The 20,697-nt window shown below is 42.4% G+C and overlaps 2 protein-coding genes across 4 annotated transcripts; both read right to left on the bottom strand.

The window, feature by feature from the left end:
• Positions 1-4,237: 4,237 nt before the first annotated feature.
• On the bottom strand, positions 4,238-17,888 carry LOC122563467 (gap junction beta-2 protein-like). 2 transcript variants are annotated; one of them, XM_087976672.1, is made up of 3 exons: positions 17,781-17,805; positions 8,818-8,921; positions 4,238-5,490 (listed from the first exon to the last, which is right to left on the bottom strand). In XM_087976672.1, the coding sequence occupies exon 3, from the start codon at positions 5,477-5,479 to the stop codon at positions 4,811-4,813; it is 669 nt and encodes a 222-aa protein (XP_087832798.1). In that variant the 5' UTR covers positions 5,480-5,490; positions 8,818-8,921; positions 17,781-17,805; the 3' UTR covers positions 4,238-4,810. The 2 variants fall into 2 exon arrangements, with proteins under 2 accessions (XP_087832798.1, XP_043573151.1); XM_043717216.2 differs by lacking the exon at positions 8,818-8,921 and having other exon boundaries at positions 4,239-5,490; positions 17,781-17,888.
• Positions 8,915-19,274, bottom strand: LOC122563466 (gap junction beta-2 protein-like). Of its 2 annotated transcripts, none has more exons than XM_043717215.2 (3): positions 19,242-19,274; positions 17,781-17,886; positions 8,915-11,048 (listed from the first exon to the last, which is right to left on the bottom strand). In XM_043717215.2, exon 3 carries the CDS (start codon positions 11,035-11,037, stop codon positions 10,264-10,266), a length of 774 nt encoding a protein of 257 aa, XP_043573150.1. In that variant the 5' UTR covers positions 11,038-11,048; positions 17,781-17,886; positions 19,242-19,274; the 3' UTR covers positions 8,915-10,263. The 2 variants fall into 2 exon arrangements, with proteins under 2 accessions (XP_043573150.1, XP_087832797.1); XM_087976671.1 differs by lacking the exon at positions 19,242-19,274 and adding an exon at positions 18,099-18,154.
• Positions 19,275-20,697: the final 1,423 nt, after the last annotated feature.

The following is a 20,697-nucleotide window of genomic DNA, read 5'->3' as shown; positions in this document are numbered from 1 at the left end:
GTTCGTGACACCACCCACGCCCTCCACCTTCTCCAGGATTTCCGCTTCCCTGGTCCCCAACGCCTCATCTTCACCATGGACATCCAGTCCCTGTACACCTCCATCCCCCATCACGAAGGACTCAAAGCACTCCGCTTCTTCCTTTCCCGCCGTACCACCCAGTACCCTTCCACCGACACCCTCCTTCGACTGACCGAACTGGTCCTCACCCTGAACAACTTTTCTTTCCAATCCTCCCCACTTTCTCCAAACAAAAGGAGTAGCCATGGGCACCCGCATGGGCCCCAGCTATGCCTGCCTCTTCGTAGGGTATGTGGAACAATCCATCTTCCGCAACTACACTGGCCCCACCCCCCATCTTTTCCTTCGCTACATTGATGACTGTATCGGCGCTACCTCGTGCTCCCACGAGGAGGTTGAACAGTTCATCCACTACACTAACACCTTCCACCCCGACCTCAAATTCACCTGGACAGTCTCGGACTCCTCCCTCCCCTTCCTAGACCTTTCTGTTTCTATCTCAGGCGACCGAATCAACACGGACATCTACTACAAACCAACCGACTCCCACAGCTACCTGGACTACACCTCCTCCCATCCTGCCCCCTGTAAAAACGCCATCCCATTCTCCCAATTCCTTCGTCTCCGCCGCATCTGCTCCCAGGAGGACCAGTTCAAAATACGTACAACACAGATGGTCTCCTTCTTCAAGGACCGCAACTTCCCCCCCGACGTGGTCGACGGTGCCCTCCACCGCATCTCCTCCACTTCCCGCTCCTCCGCCCTTGAGCCCCGCCCCTCCAACCGCCACCAGGACAGAACCCCACTGGTCCTCACCTACCACCCCACCAATCTCCATGTACAGCGCATCATCCGCCGTCACTTCCGCCACCTCCAAACAGACCCCAGCACCAAGGATATATTTCCCTCCCCTCCCCTATCAGCTTTCCGTAGAGACCACTCCCTCCGCGACTCCCTTGTCAGATCCACACCCCCCACCGACCCAACCTCCACTCCCGGCACCTTCCCTTGCAACCGCAGGAGGTGCAACACTTGCGCCCACACTTCCCCCCTCACTTCTCTCCAAGGCCCCAAAGGAAACTTCCATATCCGCCACAGATTCACCTGCACCTCCACCCACATCATCTACTGCATCCGCTGCAGCCGGTGTGGCCTCCTCTATATTGGGGAGACAGGCCGCCTACTTGCGGAGCGATTCAGAGAGCACCTCTGGGCCACCCGGACGAACCAACCCAACCACCCTGTAGCACAGCATTTCAACTCCCCCTCCCACTCCACCGAGGATATGCAGGTCATTGGACTCATCCACCGCCAAACCACAACAACGCGACGGTCGGAGGAGGAGCGTCTTATCTTCCGACTGGGAACCCTCCAACCACAGGGGATGAACTTGGACTTCACCAGTTTCTTCATCCCCCCTCCCCCCACCTTGTCTCAGCCGAATCCCTCCAGCCCGGCACCGCCTTCCTGACCTGCAGTCTTCTTCTTGACCTCTCCGCCTCCATCCTACTCCGACCTATCACCCTCACCTTGACCTCTTTCCACCTATCACATTTCCAACGCCCCTCCTCCAAGTCCCTCCTCCCTACCTTTTATCTTCTCCTGCTGAACACTCTCTGCTCATTCCTGAAGAAGGGCCTGTGCCCGAAACGTCGAATCTCCTGTTCCCTGGATGCTGCCTGACCTGCTGTGCTGTTCCAGCAATAAAGTTTCAACTTTGACCCTAGTTGCCCCTTGAGAAGGTGGGGCTGGGCTGTCTTCTTGAACCGCTATAGTCCATGCACTCTAGGTAGGACCACAATGCCCTTAGGGTGGGAATTACAGGATTTTGACCCAGCAAAAGTGAAAGAATAACAATATATTTCCAAGTCAGGATGGTGAGTGGCTTAGAGGGAAACTTGTAGGTGGTAGTGTTCCCATGTATCTGCTGCCCTTATCGTTCTGGATGGAAGAGGTCCTGGGTTTGGAAGGTGCTGTCTGAGGATCTTTGGTGAATTTCTGCAGTGTATCTTGTAGATGGTACACACTGCTGCGACTGAGTGTTGGTGTTGGAGGGAGTGGATTTTGTGGAACATTGGACATATATCAACCTCACTATCCCCATGATACATCTGCACTCCAATTACAGCACACTTCTACATTTAAAGTACACTGCTACTCACTGATACCTTTCATTGTAATGCTACTGCAAGGACACTTTTTGCAGGGATATGTACCAAGCTCGTGGACTGAACCATTCCATGGCTTCCCTTAGAACTCACTCACCTTGTAACCACTTCAATGCTGACAGTGTCTCTGCATTGCCCTTTTTGTATTTTACCCGCTCAGCCAGAGTTAATGGGTTCACAGTCCGTCTGTCTTGCCTTCCCTTTTAGCATAGATGTGAAGCCAGGCAGCTTGTCCTGGCTGTTAGCTGTGATTGGTCCAGGGGGTGAACATGTTGCAATATGGCTCCTTGCTACATTAATCTCACACTAACACTGAGCATCAGCCATAGTCCTGTTTCTCTCCACACAACTCAGTGCATATAATCACCAATGGTCATGTTGCGAAATCACGGAGAGTCGTCCTCAGTAAAGAAATATTTTCCAAATTAGCTGAAGTGATTTGGGGACACTCTTATTGCAGTCAGTCAGCCAGACTCAACAATAAGCTGCAGAAACCCAAAGCTAATGTCATTTGCTTTATTGAAATTTGTTTTAGATTGAATATTCCTTCATGATTATACTTATGGAATATTATGTGCAGTTTTGGTCTCCCTACTTGAAAAGGAATAAACTTGCATAGAGGGTATATTTCACTTATATCAGTGATGGCAGGACTGTCATGTGAAGAAAGATTGCTTCAACTGGCTTGAATTCACTAGAGTCAAAAAGTGTAGCACTGAAAAAGTACAGCCAGTCAGGCAGAATCTGAGGAGCAGGAGAATCGATGTTTTAGCCATAAGCCCTTCACCAGGAATGATGAAGAGCTTAGCTCAAAACGTCAACTCTCCTGTTCCTCGGATGCTGCCTGACCTGCTGTGCTTTTCCAGCACCACACTCTCGACTCTGATCTCCAGCATCTGCAGTCCTCACTTTCTCCTAGCTGAATTCAGTAGAGTTCAGAAGGACGAGAGAGGATCTGATTGAAATGTATAAAACTCTAACAGGACTGGACAGATGTGATGCATGGAGGATGTCTCCCCTGGTTGCGGAGGCCACAATCTCAGGATACAGGGTTAACTATTTGGGACTGAGATGAGGAAACATTCAACCTAAATCAAAAATCTGCAAATGCTGGAACTTTTAAACAAAAGCTCCTGTTGAGTTTTTCCAGCGATTTCCAGTTTTGTATGAGGAAACATTTCTTCACTCAGAAAATGGTCAACCTGTAGAATTCTCTAATATAAAAAGCTGTGGAGGGTGGGTCACATTTAAGAAAGATATTGCTAAGTTTTTATATCTAAACAGCACTGAGTTGTGTGGAGAGAAACAGGACTATGGCACTGAGATCGAGGATCAGCCATGATCATAGTGAATGGTGAAGCAGGCTGGAAGGGCTGAATGGCCTACTCCTGCTCCTAGTTTCTATGTATCAATGTTTTAATTTTCATGGCACTGGAGCACACAACGAATGCTTATAAAAAATGACCTTTAGCTTCTTGTCAAACCTGACAAACAAATGTCTCTTTATTAGTGACTTTGCTCAGTCCATTATTGTGTCAGTTGGAGACAATGGAGTAAAATATTTCTGGGTGAGGTCAGATCACAGTCATCTTCTCAATTGTCCACATTCCACTCATGGCAGAAAATGACAAGTACTTTACACTAATCAACAATTAGTTCTTCTTGAATTTGCATCTAATTACCTGAAGTTCTATTTATAGGTCTGGTATTTGAAATATTAGACTTAGTAACACACAAATCTAAATTCTAGCAAAAGCATGAGAACTTAATTGTTCTTGAATTGTGGATGAACCACTTGTGAAGAAGTTCCTGTAGCGACCAGATTGGGTTGGTTTGTTTGGTTTATTCAGAAAGTAGAGATGGAAATGTGTTGCTGGAAAAGCGCAGCAGGTCAGGCAGCATCTAGGGAACAGGAGAATCGACGTTTCGGGCATTAGCCCTTCTTTGGGCTAATGCCCGAAACGTCGATTCTCCTGTTCCCTAGATGCTGCCTGACCTGCTGCGTTTTTCCAGCAACACATTTCCATCTCTGATCTCCAGCATCTGCAGACCTCACTTTCTCCCTTATTCAGAAAGTAGCTGTGTCATATGGATTATGCAATATCTGAGCAATGGCATGTAATGTTAGCTGATCTCAGCCAGATTGTTAATAAAGGGCATGGAGATGAAAAAAATAGTCCTGAAAATTGTTCACATTCACCCATTAGTAAGTAAACCTTGCATTGTTTGCTCATGAGAAGAGCACAGATCAGGCATTCTGAGGCAGCTCATCATGCACCCTGGTGAATAATGCTAAACGTGTGGATAAGGTATACTGGACAATCACAGACGTGAAGCCCAAGGAATTCAAATGTGCAACAGAAACAGGAGGAAAAGAAATTGGTGGAGAAAAATATCAGGAAGACAAATCAAATTTCTTTTTTTCTCAACGTAATATTCCTATATTCATACCCCCATTCAAATTTTGAAGAATGCTTTTACAGATTGAATGAATTTGATATTTTGTGGAAATGTTCACTGATGGTTCGTGTCTGAATCCATACCAATCACAAACCATTCAGATACCGGTTAGCTTCATTCAAGCTTTTATCAATTTTTGAAAAAAGTCAGTTTTATTTTTGTTATTGGTTTTTGTTGGAAATGGACAGGTTGTACCGAAAAATAGAGTATTTTACAATTAAGTAGCAAAGTTCAGCAACATTCAGCAACATGCAGACAGCTGAAGTCACTAACATGAAAATCGTACAGATCGTTTTCTCGGTTGGTCTAGAAATGAAACAATCCACAGTATTAGGACAGGGATATTCACTGCATTTGACAAGTCTGAGCATCTTATAGCCTTCATAAATCCAATAGAATAAGAACATAAAGATGCCTTCAAACAGCAACTTAAACAAAATGCTGACCAAGTAAGTTCGAAAAAGAGGGGCATCGATTTTTACTTTCTGCAAATCTGCATTCTGATTAAAGATTTTTATGTTCTTCCTGGATTTTTTCCTTTGATTAACATGCATGCCGATGAGAAATGATGGAATGGACACAAAGAGGAGCTGGAAAACCCACAGCCTGATGTGAGAGATGGGGAAGAAACGGTCGTAGCACACATTCCTACAACCAGGCTGCTGTGTGTTGCACACAAAGTCACTCTGTTCATCTCCCCATACAGTCTCAGCTGCCACCACCAAGACCAGGACACGGAAGATGAAAATGACCGAGAACCACACCTTCCCCAGGGATGTGGAATACTTGTTGACTCCACCCAACAAAGATTGAAGGGAATGCCAATCCATTTTTGTTCACCCTAGAAATAAACAGAACCAGTTACAAGTTAGGATCTGGCAAGAACATAGAAATTACTTTTAAAAAGGTGCCTTCAGTTTGCCTGGTTCCATCTTGTTAGTCGTAAGAGTATATTGGCTCAGCACCACAATCAATTTTTATCTCGGTGCCTCTCTGAGAAATTAGAATGTGTAAGTAACTACATTCAATTAGACCCAAAACATTAATTTGTTTTTTTCTCTGTAGATGCTGCCAGATCTACTGAGTTTCTCCAGCTGTTTCCATCTTTATTTCAGATCTCCAGCATCTGCAGTATTTTGCTTTTATTCTCAACTAATTTCCCTGTTTCTGCTAAGCTAGGTACACTTGCCTCTGTTCTGCCACAATTTGCTGATAAAGTACACCCAAAATATTTGCTTTCCAAATTGTTATAATTATACTTTGTGACTCAATGAGATGCGGCATTTATTAACTATCCCTAGAAGCCCTTGAGCCCCCATTTTGAACTGCTGCAGTCCATGTGCTGTGGGTTGATCAACAATGCTATTAGTGAGGGAATTCCACCATTTTGACTCAGCAACAGTGAAGGAACTGTGATATATTTCCACGTCAGGATGGTAAGTGGCTTGAAGGCCAACTTGTAGCTGGTGATGTTCCCATGTACCTGTTCCCCATGTCCTTCTGGATGGAAATGGCTGTGGGTTTGGAAGTTGCTATCGAAGGAGCTTTGTTGAATTTCATTGCATCTTTGTAGATAGTACACACTGCTGCTACTGAGCATCGGTGTTGGAGGGAATAGATGCTGCTGGATATAATGTCAATCAATGGGCTGCTTTCTCTTGGATGGTGTCGAGCCTCTTGAGTGGTGGTGGTGCTGTAACTCTGGAGAGGTGAGTAGGGGGAGTTCCATTACAAACCTGACTTGTGCCTTGATGATGGCTTTGAGGAATCATGAGAGGAGCTACTTGCTGCAAGGTTCCTAGCCTCTGACCTACTCTTGTAGCTAATGTGTTTGTCTGATAACTCCAGTGATCTGGTCAATGGTAACTCTAGGATGTTGATAATGGGGGATTCAGTGATGACAACATCATTGAAAGTCAAGGGTGGTGGTTAGATTGTCTCTTGTTGGAAATGGTCATTGCCTGGCAATATTGCTATTAATTATAGAAATTAACATAAAATTGCACTGGCAGGTGATTCGTACACTAATTGAAATTATGCTTGGAATGCTTGCAAAAATTTTAATTTAACGTAACTCATCTCCACCCAGACACTAATTTACCGGTAAAACATCTACCTTGTTACGTTGAAATGCCAATAATAAACAATGGTTTACATGATTAGTTATCATCATCTCATACGTTTCCAAATTAATTAGCCTGAAGTCTATTTTTCTGATTGGTCCTATTGGTCAGTTATTGGTGCATAGTTGTAGCTATAAGGTTAAAGTGTAAAATTTGCCACCATGTGAGTTCCTAGTCTTAGCAGGAGGTGTTCTGAAATAAAGGTGAGATGCTTTACATAAGTGGGAGATAGACCATCAGCAGAACTGTTGTGATTCTATTCTAGTTGTTTGGCTGTGGTTATGGAGGTCAGGTAACAGACTGGTCGTTCCATCAATTCTAAATCAGAGAGTTAACATTCTGATCCTTTCAGTTGGAAGCTTTAATTCAGTCAAACCAACAAGAACTTCACCAGGAATCACATCCAAACTGCTTGCACTGGATAGAATTAAATAGGTAACTACCACACCAGAAAAATGCCTGCTATTAGAATATTAATTTTATATCCAATACTGCAAAAGAAAATAGCTACTTGTCTATCAAACCAACACCAAAAGTAATGCAATAAATTTGCAACTTAAACATTGGTACAAGTACAATAAATAACCCATATAAGTGAACCACTGTCTCACCAATATTGTAAAAGGAGAAAATGTACCCCTATATCTGCACTTACACGATGAAGATTGACTTTTCTGCCAAACAATTAAACTCCATTAGAGGTACAGGATGATGTTTTTTTTAAATGGGGGACATCATAGTTGAATTTGACAAACGCAACTTTAAAGAAATCTGAATCAAACTGAACTAATTCAGGTCATTCCTACATGTTCACCTTAATCCCTTAACCACACCTGGCACCTGACTATTGACTAACTCCTTGTATACAAGTTAAATCCTGAAGAAGGGCTAATGCCCGAAATGTCGATTCTCCTGTTCCCTAGATGCTGCCTGACCTGCTGCGCTTTTCCAGCAACACATTTCCATTACAAGTTAAATCAGCCAAACATTGACCTGTATTTTGCTTTTAGGAAGTTTACAAAGCCAATGACCTTTGCGTTGTAGATATCCTACATGGTAACCAATGATTCTTCATGACAGAAAATATTCCAACCATGACCCAACAATTAAACTGAGCTTTACTTGTCTTTTGGATACCCAGTAATGTCTGTCCCAGCTCATACTTATTCTCAGTGCTCCCCTGATTCTTTGGATGATATTTAATTAAGACAATGGGGACTTGTCTGTCAGAGGAGCCCAGCTCCTCCCTGAGTCATCTCTTTGGGGAAGCATCAGTGGGATAAAGTGACAAACTGACAGAAGTGGTTAGCATTGAATCTTCCCCCAGACTGCAGAGGAAGACAAACCATCAATCAACATCCACAAGAGCTACCAGCCAACTGGAGTCCAGCAATTGACTCATGCAGGCAGTGCCATCAGGATGGGTGGCAGCTGCTGGTATTGTACCTGGAGGAGGCCAAGGTTCATGAAGGACCCCAGACTCACACGTGGTTGAAGGTGGGATTGGGGTAATAGGAGGGTCCTGAAGGAGGTCAGTGGTGATGTACTATCCAGTCCAACTCCAGGATGTCCAATAATTTAGAGAGTCCTTTTGGATGAAAGATCCCTCCTTGGGAGCCAGCAAACAAGCCAGATTGGATTCTTCTTTTTGGGCTCCGTGGACAGCTAGTTCCCTGTTTGCTGCTCATGGGATGAGGTCATTTAAGGCCTCCACTTGACAGTGGGGTTGGTAGGCCTTCGCAAGCCCCATGATCGCAGACAAAATAAGGAAGTGACAGTAAGCAAGTATAGATGTCACCCAAAAACTTCAAGGCTATTTCCATGCTCCCCACCTCCAAATTCACCTGAGGGCAGGGCATTGAAATCAGTGCCTTCATTTTTGTTCAAATTTAACCCAAGACACAGCTTAGTTCAAACATAAGTGATTTATTGTAACATATAATCAAGTTTTATATCATGAGGTACATTTTTTATATTCCAAAACAGTCATTGTGCTGCCATTATCCTAACAAACATAACAAATGAATTGCACATTCCAGTTATACCTTAAGCTAGGAGTTAGTCATTCAGTTTCTTAGTTCAATATCCAGGCAACTGGACTACCTGAATGTGCTACAGCATCATGGGGGCGAAGACATTATGGATCCATCTTCCAGGAACAAGAAAGAAAGGGCATGGGATATGAAAATCCATTCTTAAATATGGTTCTAAGATTTCTTTAGACATCCTCAAAAAGTAACAGTTGACAGTTTATATTCAAACAGTGACATAGAGAACATGTAACCATTGAGATTCAATGTTTCAGTCTTCTGCACAGTTTTGCATTGAGTCAGTAAAATAACAAAGCTTGGCTGAAAGTAAAATTTGTCATTTCATAACATGCTATGTTAAAGACTGCCCTTTCAGCTGTTGTTCACTCTTCCACAATCAGTCAGTGCTGATGAACATAAGCAGCATGACAACATACCAAGGAGAAACCAAGCCCAAATTACACTGCACCTTGTGAACATTCCAAACAGCAATTCACACCATTGGCAGCACCTTTAAAATAAAAGACCTGAAGCTCTGAAAATCTAAAAGTCATGCAGACCAGATTTCCAGCAGGTAGCTTAGTACAAGTTACTCTCAGCAGCCAGATTCCCACAAAAACTATGGGTTTTAACCTCTGATAGTTTTATGTGAAGTAGCATCAGGATATCTCACAAACAGGAGATTGTGGTGAAATAATAACGGAGAAACTCAGTCGTCTGACAACAGTTGTGGGAGGAAAGCAGAGTTGATGCTTTTAGTCCAGAGACTCGAAATGTTAACTCTGTTTTCTATCCACACGTGCTGCCAGAACTGCTGAGTTTCTCCAGCAATTTCTGTTTTTGTTTCAGATCTCCAGCATCCACATTACTTTGTTCTATTTTAGGAGACAGTGGTGCATTGAGATCATGGGCTTTTTGGCAAGCATGGCTCATGACAAGGTCCATTCCTTGGTGTTTTAAGTCTTGCCCATTTACAGAAGTATTAGTCAACTCTTAGCTTATTGGGTATTTTAGGCACCATTATCTTGTTTTGAATAAAATATTGCACTTAATCCAATTCTTTGATATTCTGATATTCAGCTTCTATTCAAAACACAGTGTACAGCTTATGTGATAATGCTTCTAATGTATGTCAGATCCTTTCCTTCTAAGAATGTGTCACTTTATTTATATTCCTTCTGTTTGATCTTATTGAGGCTTTATTCATGGAGGTTTACATTGTCTTCAACAAAAGGCAGTGATTATGTGTTCATAAGGAACCCAGGAATGAGTAAATTAAAGTGGCAGTAATGTATAACAGTGACAAACAGAATACTCAGAAATCAAAATAAATAGATTGCACATAAATTGATACGGCATCTCTTCTGATAGTATCTCGTTGCAAAGTCACAAGATAACTGAGGGGCCCAGAATCACATGCATATTGTGTATCTATAAATAATTTGGGGACGATTGTCTTTTTTAAAATATAGAAGTGATATCAGAACTGCTCTTTTGCTCTTTGTCAAATTTTGCTGTGCTGATATTTGATGAACTGTGAGCAACCGCTAATTTTTTGTTTTCATTGCTCCTTGCTGCTGCAAAAAGATTTTTCTTCCATTGCATAATGAAATACTTTACAATTAAGTAGCAAAGTTCAGCAACATTCAGCAAGATGCAGACAGCTGATATCACTAACATGAAAAGGGTGAAAATTGTTTTCTCGGTTGGTCTAGAAATGAAACAGTCCACAGTATTAGGACAGGGATATTCACTGCATTTGACAAGTCTGAGCATCTTATAGCCTTCATAAATCCAATAGAATAAGAACATAAAGATGCCTTCAAACAACATTTTAAACAAAATGCTGACCAAGTAAGTTCGTAAAAGAGGGGCATCGATTTTTACTTTCTGCAAATCTGCATTCTGATTAAAAATTTTTATGTTCTTCCTGGATTTTTTCCTTTGATGAACATGCATGCCGATGAGAAATGATGGAATGGACACAAAGAGGAGCTGGAAAACCCACAGCCTGATGTGAGAGATGGGGAAGAAACGGTCGTAGCACACATTCCTACAACCAGGCTGCTGTGTGTTGCACACAAAGTCACTCTGTTCATCTCCCCATACAGTCTCGGCTGCCACCACCAAGACCAGGAGGCGGAAGATGAAAATGACCGAGAGCCACACCTTCCCCAGGGATGTGGAATACTTGTTGACCCCATTCAGCAGAGAATGAAGGAAATACCATCCCATTCTTGATCACTCTAGAAATAAATAGCACCAGTTACTTTAGCAGAAAATCTATTTGTCTACTGATTACTGTTAAAAATTGGGCATACATGCGCTTCTTGTAAATTTCTCATGAAGACCTCTAGCCACACTTTCATGTCAGAATCCAGTAATGAAGTTGCCCACAGTCTAACATTTACAATAGAAATTCTGTATGTAAACAATTTTCTGTCACAGTGTTGATATAGAGTGTGGCTGATAGGGAGCACTGTGGAACACATTCCTGGCTGGGCTCATGTTAACTGTTCCCATCTTCTTAGGAAACCAGGAATTCCCATTGTAAGTTGGGCAATTTCATTTTATATAAACAGTGGAGAAGAAAACCCTATCTTCAGGTGTGCTGCCTCACCATGTCCTGCTGTACAATCTCATTGACAAACCATCTTAGTAAGAACTGCTCACTTTCTCACTGAGAGGTTGGAGCACAAAAATATGAGAAACAAAATAAAAGGTGATAATCTCTGTAAGTAACACAATGTCTGTTAATTATCTTTTTAAAATTAGCATATCTCCTTTCTTCTTTCAGGAATTTGTAAATTTTTATTTTGTTGTTTTCTTCCATATCTTCCAAACTTATTTGCTTCCTACTTCTTTGCTCATTTGGAATATTGTGAGCAGTTTTGGGCCTTATATCTAAGGAAGGATGTGCTGGCATTGGAGGGATGAGATCCAGATGAGGTTTACAAGAATGATCCCGGGGATACAAAGTTAAAAATCACACAACACCAGCTTATAGTCCAACAGGTTTAATTGGAAGCACATTAGCTCCGAAAGCTAGAGTGCTTCCAATTAAACCTGTTGGACTATAACCTGGTGTTGTGTAATTTTTAACTTTGTACACCCCAGTCCAACACTGGCATCTCCAAATTATAAGAAGGAAATACGCAGAAAAAAAATGAGGTACGAAGGTAAACTGGCCAAAAATATAAAGGAGGATAGTAAAAGCTTTTTTAGGTATGTGAAAGGCAAAAAAATGGTTAAGACTAAAATTGGGCCCTTGAAGGCAGAAACAGGGGAATATATTATGGGGAACAAAGAAATGGCAGAAGAGTTGAATTGGTACTTCAGATCTGTGTTCACTGGGGAAGACACAAGCAATCTCCCTGAGGTAACAGTGGCTGAAGGACCTGAACTGAAGGGAATTTATATTTGCCAGGAATTGGTGTTGGAGAGACTGTTAGGTCTGAAGGTTGATAAGTCCCCGGGGCCTGATGGTCTACATCCCAGGGTACTGAAGGAGGTGGCTCGAGAAATCGTGGATGCGTTGGTGATTATTTTTCAGAGTTCGATAGATTCGGGATCAGTTCCTGCAGATTGGAGGGTGGCTAATGTTGTACCACTTTTTAAGAAAAGTGGGAGAGAGAAAGCAGTAAATTATAGACCAGTTAGTCTGACCTCAGTGGTGGGATAGTTGCTGGAGTCTATTATAAAGGATGAAATTACGACACATCTGGATAGTAGTAACAGGATAGGTCAGAGTTAGCATGGATTTATGAAGGGGAATTCATGTTTGACTAATCTTCTGGAATTTTTTGAAGATGTAACTCTGAAGATGGACGAGGGTGATGCAGTAGATGTAGTGTACCTGGACTTTCAGAAAGCTTTTGATGAAGTCCCACTTAGGAGGTTAGTGAGCAAAATTAAGGCGCATGGTATTGGGGGCAAAGTACTAACTTGGATTGAAAGTTGGTTGGCTGACAGGAAACAAAGAGTAGTGATAAACGGCTCCATTTCGGAATGGCAGGCAGTGACCAGTGGGGTACCGCAGGGATCAGTGCTGGGACTATAGCTTTTTATAATATATATTAATGATGTAGAAGATGGTATTAGTAATAACATTAGCAAATTTGCTGATGATACTAAGTTGGGTGGCAGGGTGAAATGTGAGGAGGATGTTAGGAGATTACAGGGTGACCTGGACAGGTTAGGTGAGTGGTCAGATGCATGGCAGATGCAGTTTAATGTGGATAAATGTATGGTTATCCACTTTGGTGGCAAGAACAGGAAGGCAGATTACTACCTAAATGGAATCAATTTAGGTAAAGGGGCAGTACAAAGAGATCTGGGTGTTCTTGTACACCAGTCAATGAAGGTAAGCATGCAGGTACAGCAGGCAGTGAAGAAGGCTAATAGCATGCTGGCCTTCATAACAAGAGGGATTGAGTATAGAAGCAAAGAGGTTCTTCTGCAGCTGTACAGGGCCCTGGTGAGACCACACCTGGAGTATTGTGTGCAGTTCTGGTCTCCAAATTTGAAGAAAGACATTCTGGCTATTGAGGGAGTGCAGCGTAGGTTCACGAGGTCAATTCCTGGAATGGCGGGACTACCTTATGCTGAAAGACTGGAGCAACTGGGCTTGTATACCCTTGGGTTTAGAAGACTGAGAGGGGATCTGATTGAGACATATAAGATTATTAAAGGATTGGACACTCTAGAGGCAGGAAACATGTTTCCGCTGATGGGTGAGTGCCGAAACAGAGGACACAGCTTAAAAATACAGGGTAGACCATTTAGGACAGAGATGAGGAGAAACTTCTTCACCCAGAGAGTGGTGGGTGTGTGGAATGCTCTGCCCCAGAGGGCAGTGGAGGCCCAGTCTCTGGATTCATTTAAGAAAGAGTTGGATAGAGCTTTTTTTTCTTTTCTTTTTTTTACAGTATGGAAACAGGCCCTTCGGCCCAACAAGTCCACACCGACCCACCGAAGCACAACCTACCCATACCCCTACATTTACCCCTTTACCTAACACTACGGGCAATTTAGCATGGCCAATTCACCTGACCTGCACATCTTTGGACTGTGGGAGGAAACCGGAGCACCCGGAGGAAACCCACGCAGACACGGGGAGAATGTGCAAACTCCACACAGTCAGTCACCTGAGGCGGGAATTGAACCCGGGTCTCTGGCGCTGTGAGGCAGCAGTGCTAACCACTGTGCCACCGTGCCGCTCTCAAGGATAGTAGAATCAAGGGTTATGGAGATAAGGCAGGAACAGGATACTGATTAAGGATAGTCAGCCATGATCATATTGAATGGTGGTGCAGGCTCGAAGGGCCGAATGGCCTACTCCTGCACCTATTGTCTATTGTCTATTGATTGCAGTCAGATGCACAAAAACCTACTAACATTCTTGAAGATTTATATTAATATTCATGATATTTAACTTAAAGGAATAATACAACTTGCAATAAGTTTACTATGATGTTCCTTATTTTAAAAGGTGGCATCATAAGACAAAACAAAAACTGAAAGAACTGCGGATTCTGGAAATCAGAAACAAAACAAATTGCTGGAAAAGCTCAGCAGATCAAGTAGCATCTGTGGAGGGAAATCAGAGCTAACGTTTCAGGTTCAGTGATCCTTCCTCAGAACTGAAGATAGTTAGGAAAATGCTGGTTTTAGTGCAGAAGTTAGGGTGGGGGAAAGCAGGTAGAAGTAAATGATAGGTGGAGACAGAGCCCAAAGGGAGTCAAAGGAGTGGATAATGATCAGCCCAGGACGATGAATAGCTATTAATGGGGGACTGTCAGTGGCTAACACAATATAAGACAAAAGATTTTTGTCAACAATCGTTAACATGTTGATGTGAGGTGTGAACAATATCTCAACGTCAGCTACTGCAGCATCAACAAATTCATTATTTAAGTTGGTTCAGGGCAGAGGGGTGGCCGTGTGTAACTGCATAGGTCCCAGTAATGTGGTATATCGGGTATATGAAACATTTCTTTTTCTAGTCCCACTCCGGCCCCCACCTACAACTCTCTCTCTGGCATGCCAGTGACATCATCGTTGCTGATTCCCTCCCTCGTCTGGAACTGGAAAGGTTGATCAATTTCCACCTTGCTCTGACCTTCACCTGATCCATCTCTGACTCCTCCTTTCCCTTCCTCAACACCTTTTGTTTTCCATTTCTGGGGATGGCTGGTCACCAGTAACCATTACAAACCCAATGACTCTCACAGTTACCTTGACTATACATCCTCACACCCTGCTTCCTGTAAAGACTCCATTCCATTCTCCCAGTTCCTCTGTCTCTGTCACATCTGTTTAGATAAGGCCAACTTCAACAAGGGGGCTTCTAAAGCGTCCAGCTTCTTCCTCTTCTGAGGATTCCCCAGCACCAATATTGACAGGGCCGTCAGCCAGGTCTGACCCCTCTCCTGCACTTCCACACTCACCACCACTCACCCCTTCCAAAGCAGTGATTGGGTCTTCCTCATCTTCTCCTACCCATCAACCAGCATCTACAGGGGAGGTGATGGTCTACAGACATTATCACCTAACCGTTAATCCAGAGATCCCAGTAATGTTCTGGGGACTCAGGTTGGAAACCCACCATGGCAGATGGTGCAATTTGAATTCAATAAATATCTGGAATTAAGAGTCTAATCATGACCATGAATCCATTGTTGATTGTTGGAAAATCCCTTCTGGTTTACTAATGTCGTTCAGGGAGGGAAACTGCCATCCTTACCTACTTGTGACTCCTGACTGTGTAATGTGGTTGAACCTTAACTGTCCTCTGGGCAATTAGGGATGGGGGCATTAAATGCTGGTCTAGCCAGCATCATCCACGTTCTGAGAGTGAATTTTAAGAAATCCACAACCAGCAGATGATCAGTTGCCATTTCTGTCACCTCCAATGAGATGCCACTAGCAGGCACATATTCCCCTCCCCTCCCTTGTCAGTGTTCTGCAGGGACCATTCCCTCTGGGACACACTGGTCAACTCCTCCTCACTCCCAACATCGCCCCACAGCCCATGGCACTTGCCCCTATAACTGCAGAAGGTGTAACATCTGCCCATTTACTTCCTCCCTCCTCTGTATCCATGGGCCCAAACACACTTCCCAGATGAAGCAGCACTTCCCCTGCACTTCCCACAATCTAGCCGACTGTATTCACTGCTCACAATGTGGTGTCCTCTACATTGAGGAGTCAAAGCATGGAACTGGGTGACTGCTTCCCAGACCATCTACATTCTGTTCCACGAAAAAACCCTAATCTTCCAGTTGCCTGCCACTTTAACTTCCCACCCTGTTCCCTGGCCAATATCTCTGTCTCAGGCTTGCTGCAGTGCTCCACTGAAGCTCAGCGTAAGATGGAAGAATAGGACCTCATTTTCTGCTTGGGGGACCCTGCAGCCTTCTGGACTCAATATCAAGTTCAATCTTCTCCCATCTTCTTACCCCAACCCCCACACACTAGGCCTTGTTATCACATGGTCTGCTATTACACACAGACGAAAGTGGGTACTGCAGATGCTGGAGATTAGAGTCAAGATTAGAGTAGTGCTGGAAAAGCACAGCAGGTGAGGCAGCATCAAAGGAGCAAGAAAAATGACATCAAGGTTTTTGTCCGAGGAGTCGATTTTCCTGCTCCTCGGATGCTGCCTGATCTACTATGCTTTTCCAGCACTACTCTAATCCTGCTATTACATGCAGCCCATTGGTAGCCATGAATAGTCCCCATTAGTAGCTATTCATTCTCCCAAGCTGATCGTTATCCATTCATTTTTCTATCCACCTATCCTTGCTCTCTACCTCCACATATCATTTAGTCCTTATCCCTCTACCCCCATCCTATCTTCTGCAAAAAAAAACAATTTTTTTTCTAGCTACCATTACACCTGAAGAAGAGTCAATTGGACCCAAAACGTTAATTCTGATTTCTCTCCACAGATGCTTCCAGACCTGCTGAGATTTTTCTAGCAATTTCTGTTTTGGTTTCAGATTTTCAGCACCTGCAGTTCTTTTGTTTTTTTAACCCATAGAAGGGCATCCTTCTCCCACCTCATCACACTGATCACAAAGTGGGGGGTGGAGTATTTGGCATTGCCAAGACTGTACTGAAAGCTGTAGTTTGAGAACAATATAATGAGAGGTAACAAACAATAATCACAGAAGTAAAAAAAACCTCTGAATTAAGAAAAACAAAGAAAAAAGTCAGATGACTGACAATAATCAGTTAAATAAAACAAATACTAGAACATCTTTTAACTGCATTTTGTCTATTAAAGCTCTCTTCTAAATGTCTTTCCACATTTTGACAACTTTAATGGAAATAGTTCTGTGGTGGTGAGTTTCACATTCTCCCCACACTCTGGGTAAAAGTGTTTCCTTTCAATTCCCTATTGGATTTATTACTGATTATTTTTATTTATGATTCCCACTGTTGGGTTGCCAACAAGTGGAGTTATGTTTTCTGTGTCTACCCTATCAAACCACCTTCATTTTAAATACCTCACTCAAGCCATCCCTCAGTCTACCCTTCCCTGGTGATTTGATTTGACTTATTGTCATCAGATGTGCCTAAGTACAGTGAAAAACTTTGTTTTGTGAGCAATGCAAGCAGATCATACCAAAAAAGGACATATAGATCTAAGGGTGCTTAGACAGAGTGAGGCATACAAGCTGGCAGCTGCATAGGAAGATCAATGTTAGATTTTAAATTAGAGAGAAAAGAAATCTGACTTGTTCCTGAATGAAACCAAAGATGCTGCCTGACCTGTTGTGTATTCTCGGCAATTCTGTTTTTATTTCAGCTCAGTAAATCTGGTTATAAACTCTCCCTACCAATACAAACATGCAAATCATTTCTAACAGGTAATTAAAAGCAAAATACATGAGAAATATCTCTTTCTAAAACAAGATGAAATGTATCTTGAATCTATAAAACACACAGAACATAAAATAAATTCTGCTTACCTTGTTGTATATTTAGAATTATACATTCACTGTTGAAGGTGAAGTGCTGTCTGCGATATCCAGATTGATAATTAGACCACAATCAGGCAGTTTTTCTCCAATGTGCCTATAATCAGAGGCAGAAACAGTTTGAAATAAAACACAAAGTGGCAAGGACAAATGAAGAATGTAGGTGGACTGGCTATAAAGGGACATTGTTTCACTAAATGGTCTTCTATTGTTCCTCTAGAGTGACAAAGACATCATTCTACACTAACTTCCTCTTCCCTGCATTCCCACTGTATAAACTCCAAATTTGTCTCTGACACCAATGCTTACACAAGAGCTTGATGTTACAGAATTCTTTATATTCCTCCACTATTCATGTATCTCGCATACATATTTTCAACAATCAAACCTATGACATCTCTTTGCTAAGATCTCTCAACTTCAATTCTGACCGAGGTGAGTGTTTATACTCCACATGAGTCTCCTCCCACAAATCTTCACCTAATCCTATCAGTGTTACATGCTGTTCCTTTCTCCCTTTTGTGTCTATCCAGCTTTCCTTTAAATAATTCCACACAATTTGTCTTAACTGCTCCCTGTGATGGTGCATTCCATAGTCTCACTATTCCCTCGGGTGAATACCTCCAGCCTTGAAGTCCATCCTCGGGTGATTGTCTGTATGGAGCTTGCACATCCCCCACTGGTGTCTGCATGGGTTGACTCCAGGTGGACTGGTTTCCTCCCACAGTCCAAAGATGTGCAGGTTGGGTGGATTGGCCATGCTAAATTGCCCAAATGTGTAGACTAGACGGATTAGCCATAGGAAGTGCAGGGTTACAGAGATGTGGTAGGGGGCTGGGTCTGGGTGGGATGCTCTTCAGAGGGTCAGAGTGAACTCGATGGGCCAAATAGCGTACTTCCAGACTATAGGGATTCTGTGATTCTACAATTCCTTTTATAAATAATTTCTTTTTGATTTATTAGTAACTATCTTATATTTTCGATTCATACATTTGGCCAGTCCCTAAGTAACTTCTCCATATTTATAAGAAACATTTCCTTAACTTTAAATATCCTTCGCTTCCATTTTACTCAGGTTAAGAACACCAGCTGTTCAAACAGACGCAAAATACTGTGGATGCTGGAACTCTGAAACAATAACAGAAACTCAGCAGGTCTGGCAACCTCTGTCTAGAGAGAAAGAGAGTTAATGTTTCTAGTCCAATGAAGATTTAAATCAGACTCAGAAGTTAACTCAGTTTCTCTCTCCACAGATGCTACCAGACCCTGCTGAGTTCCTCCAACACTTTCTGTTGCTATGCCAGTGTATTCAATCCTTCCTTATAGTTTTAACCTCTCAGTTCTTTCAAAGAAAATTAAAGGCAAAATTTTGTGGGAAAATCAATTTTCCTTCAACTATGAATTGCATTTTTAATCCAGAAAGCACAAGGATGTAAGATAAGTTCAACTTACCTTGTTCTATGTTTAGAATGACAATTTCACTGTGGAAAGTAATACATGGAAATCCTCTCTAAATTATCCCAGGCTGATATCTCGACTGAAACTAGAGAGATTTTCATCTTGTGGCTGTAATCAGCAGCAGATCCAGGTGAAATAAAAACAAAAAGAGGCATCCACGAAGGAAGAATGTAGATCGACCAGCTGTGAACAATTCAATTTCTTCTTCTGATGTTGTGATAGATTTTGAACATGGCTCAGAATAAATTTGAAAAAGCATCAGTACCTTTGATATCACAAACACATCTTTGTGATATTTTGATACTGGAGTGTAAATATTACTAAGATGTTTGGATGGATTGCACATTCTTTTAAATGCAGAGTAAGGAATGACCAGGACTGCTGATGTAAGAACATTTTTGGGAGTGGCGTAGCAACCCCACACTGTACCCAATAATGTGAATGGAAAATTTCCTGTTGGCAACTTCAAAGTTTCTGTTTTGACATGGATGAAAATAGACTATCAGGATACTGTGCAGTTGATATTCAATCACAATAATTATTAATAAAGACATAGAACTTTATTGTTTGACTCCTGGCAGCCAGTTGGAGAAGGAAGAGACCAGTCGTCAATTTTTAACTGTTTTTGATTGTATTCACGAAGTGGAAACATCACGAGTGTGGAGCTCCTATTTCGACTTGCGAATACCATTGTCCATAAGTGCCCCTTTATACTTCTTTGCGTAAACAAGAATAAAATTAACCAATTGACAGCCACTTAAAGGGCGCTAGAACAAAAATAAGCTTTAAAGAAAACCTATCAAATTAAAATACCATTTTGGGGCGTGTGCTCAAGTAATTATCCAATAAATACCATCTCGCTGGATTGTTAAGATTAATTTGTACAGTTAATATTTATCCTATCAAGTGAGTTCAACTGTTCAAATTCATTATTTAAATACAAGTAGTTCTTCTATAACACGATGGTTGTATTCTTGTGCAACCCCATGTTGTAGAAAAATCACACTTTAGAAACAGCACTTAAAGCGTTGGTGATGTATTCATGTTACAGCAAATATGTGTTAATGAAGCATGTGTTATTGCGTGCAGTTCTGGTCTCTTTTCTATCAGAAGGATGTTGTGAAACTTGAAAGGGTTCAGAAAAGATTTACAAGGAGGTTGCCAAGGTTGGAGGATTAGAGCTATTGGGAGAGGTTGAATAGGCTGGGGCTGTTTTCCCTGGAGCGTCGGAGGCTGAGGGGTGACCTTATAGAGGTTTATAAAATCATGAGGAGCATGGGTAGGATAAATAGACAAGGTCTTTTCCCTGGGGTAGGGGAGTCCACAACTAGAGGGCATAGGTTTAGGGTGAGATTAGGATATCTGGTTAGCATGAACAAGTTGGACCAAAGGGTCTGTTTCTATGCTGTACAGCTCTGTGACCCTATGACCTGTACCTACATTGAGAGAT

Source organism: Chiloscyllium plagiosum, unplaced genomic scaffold, assembly GCF_037043375.1.
Source record: "Chiloscyllium plagiosum isolate Xiang-an unplaced genomic scaffold, Cpla_swu_hap1 HiC_scaffold_30, whole genome shotgun sequence".
NCBI lineage: Eukaryota > Metazoa > Chordata > Chondrichthyes > Orectolobiformes > Hemiscylliidae > Chiloscyllium > Chiloscyllium plagiosum.
The sequence above is the reverse complement of the archived record's forward strand: the minus strand, read 5'-3'. Positions and strand labels throughout refer to the sequence as shown.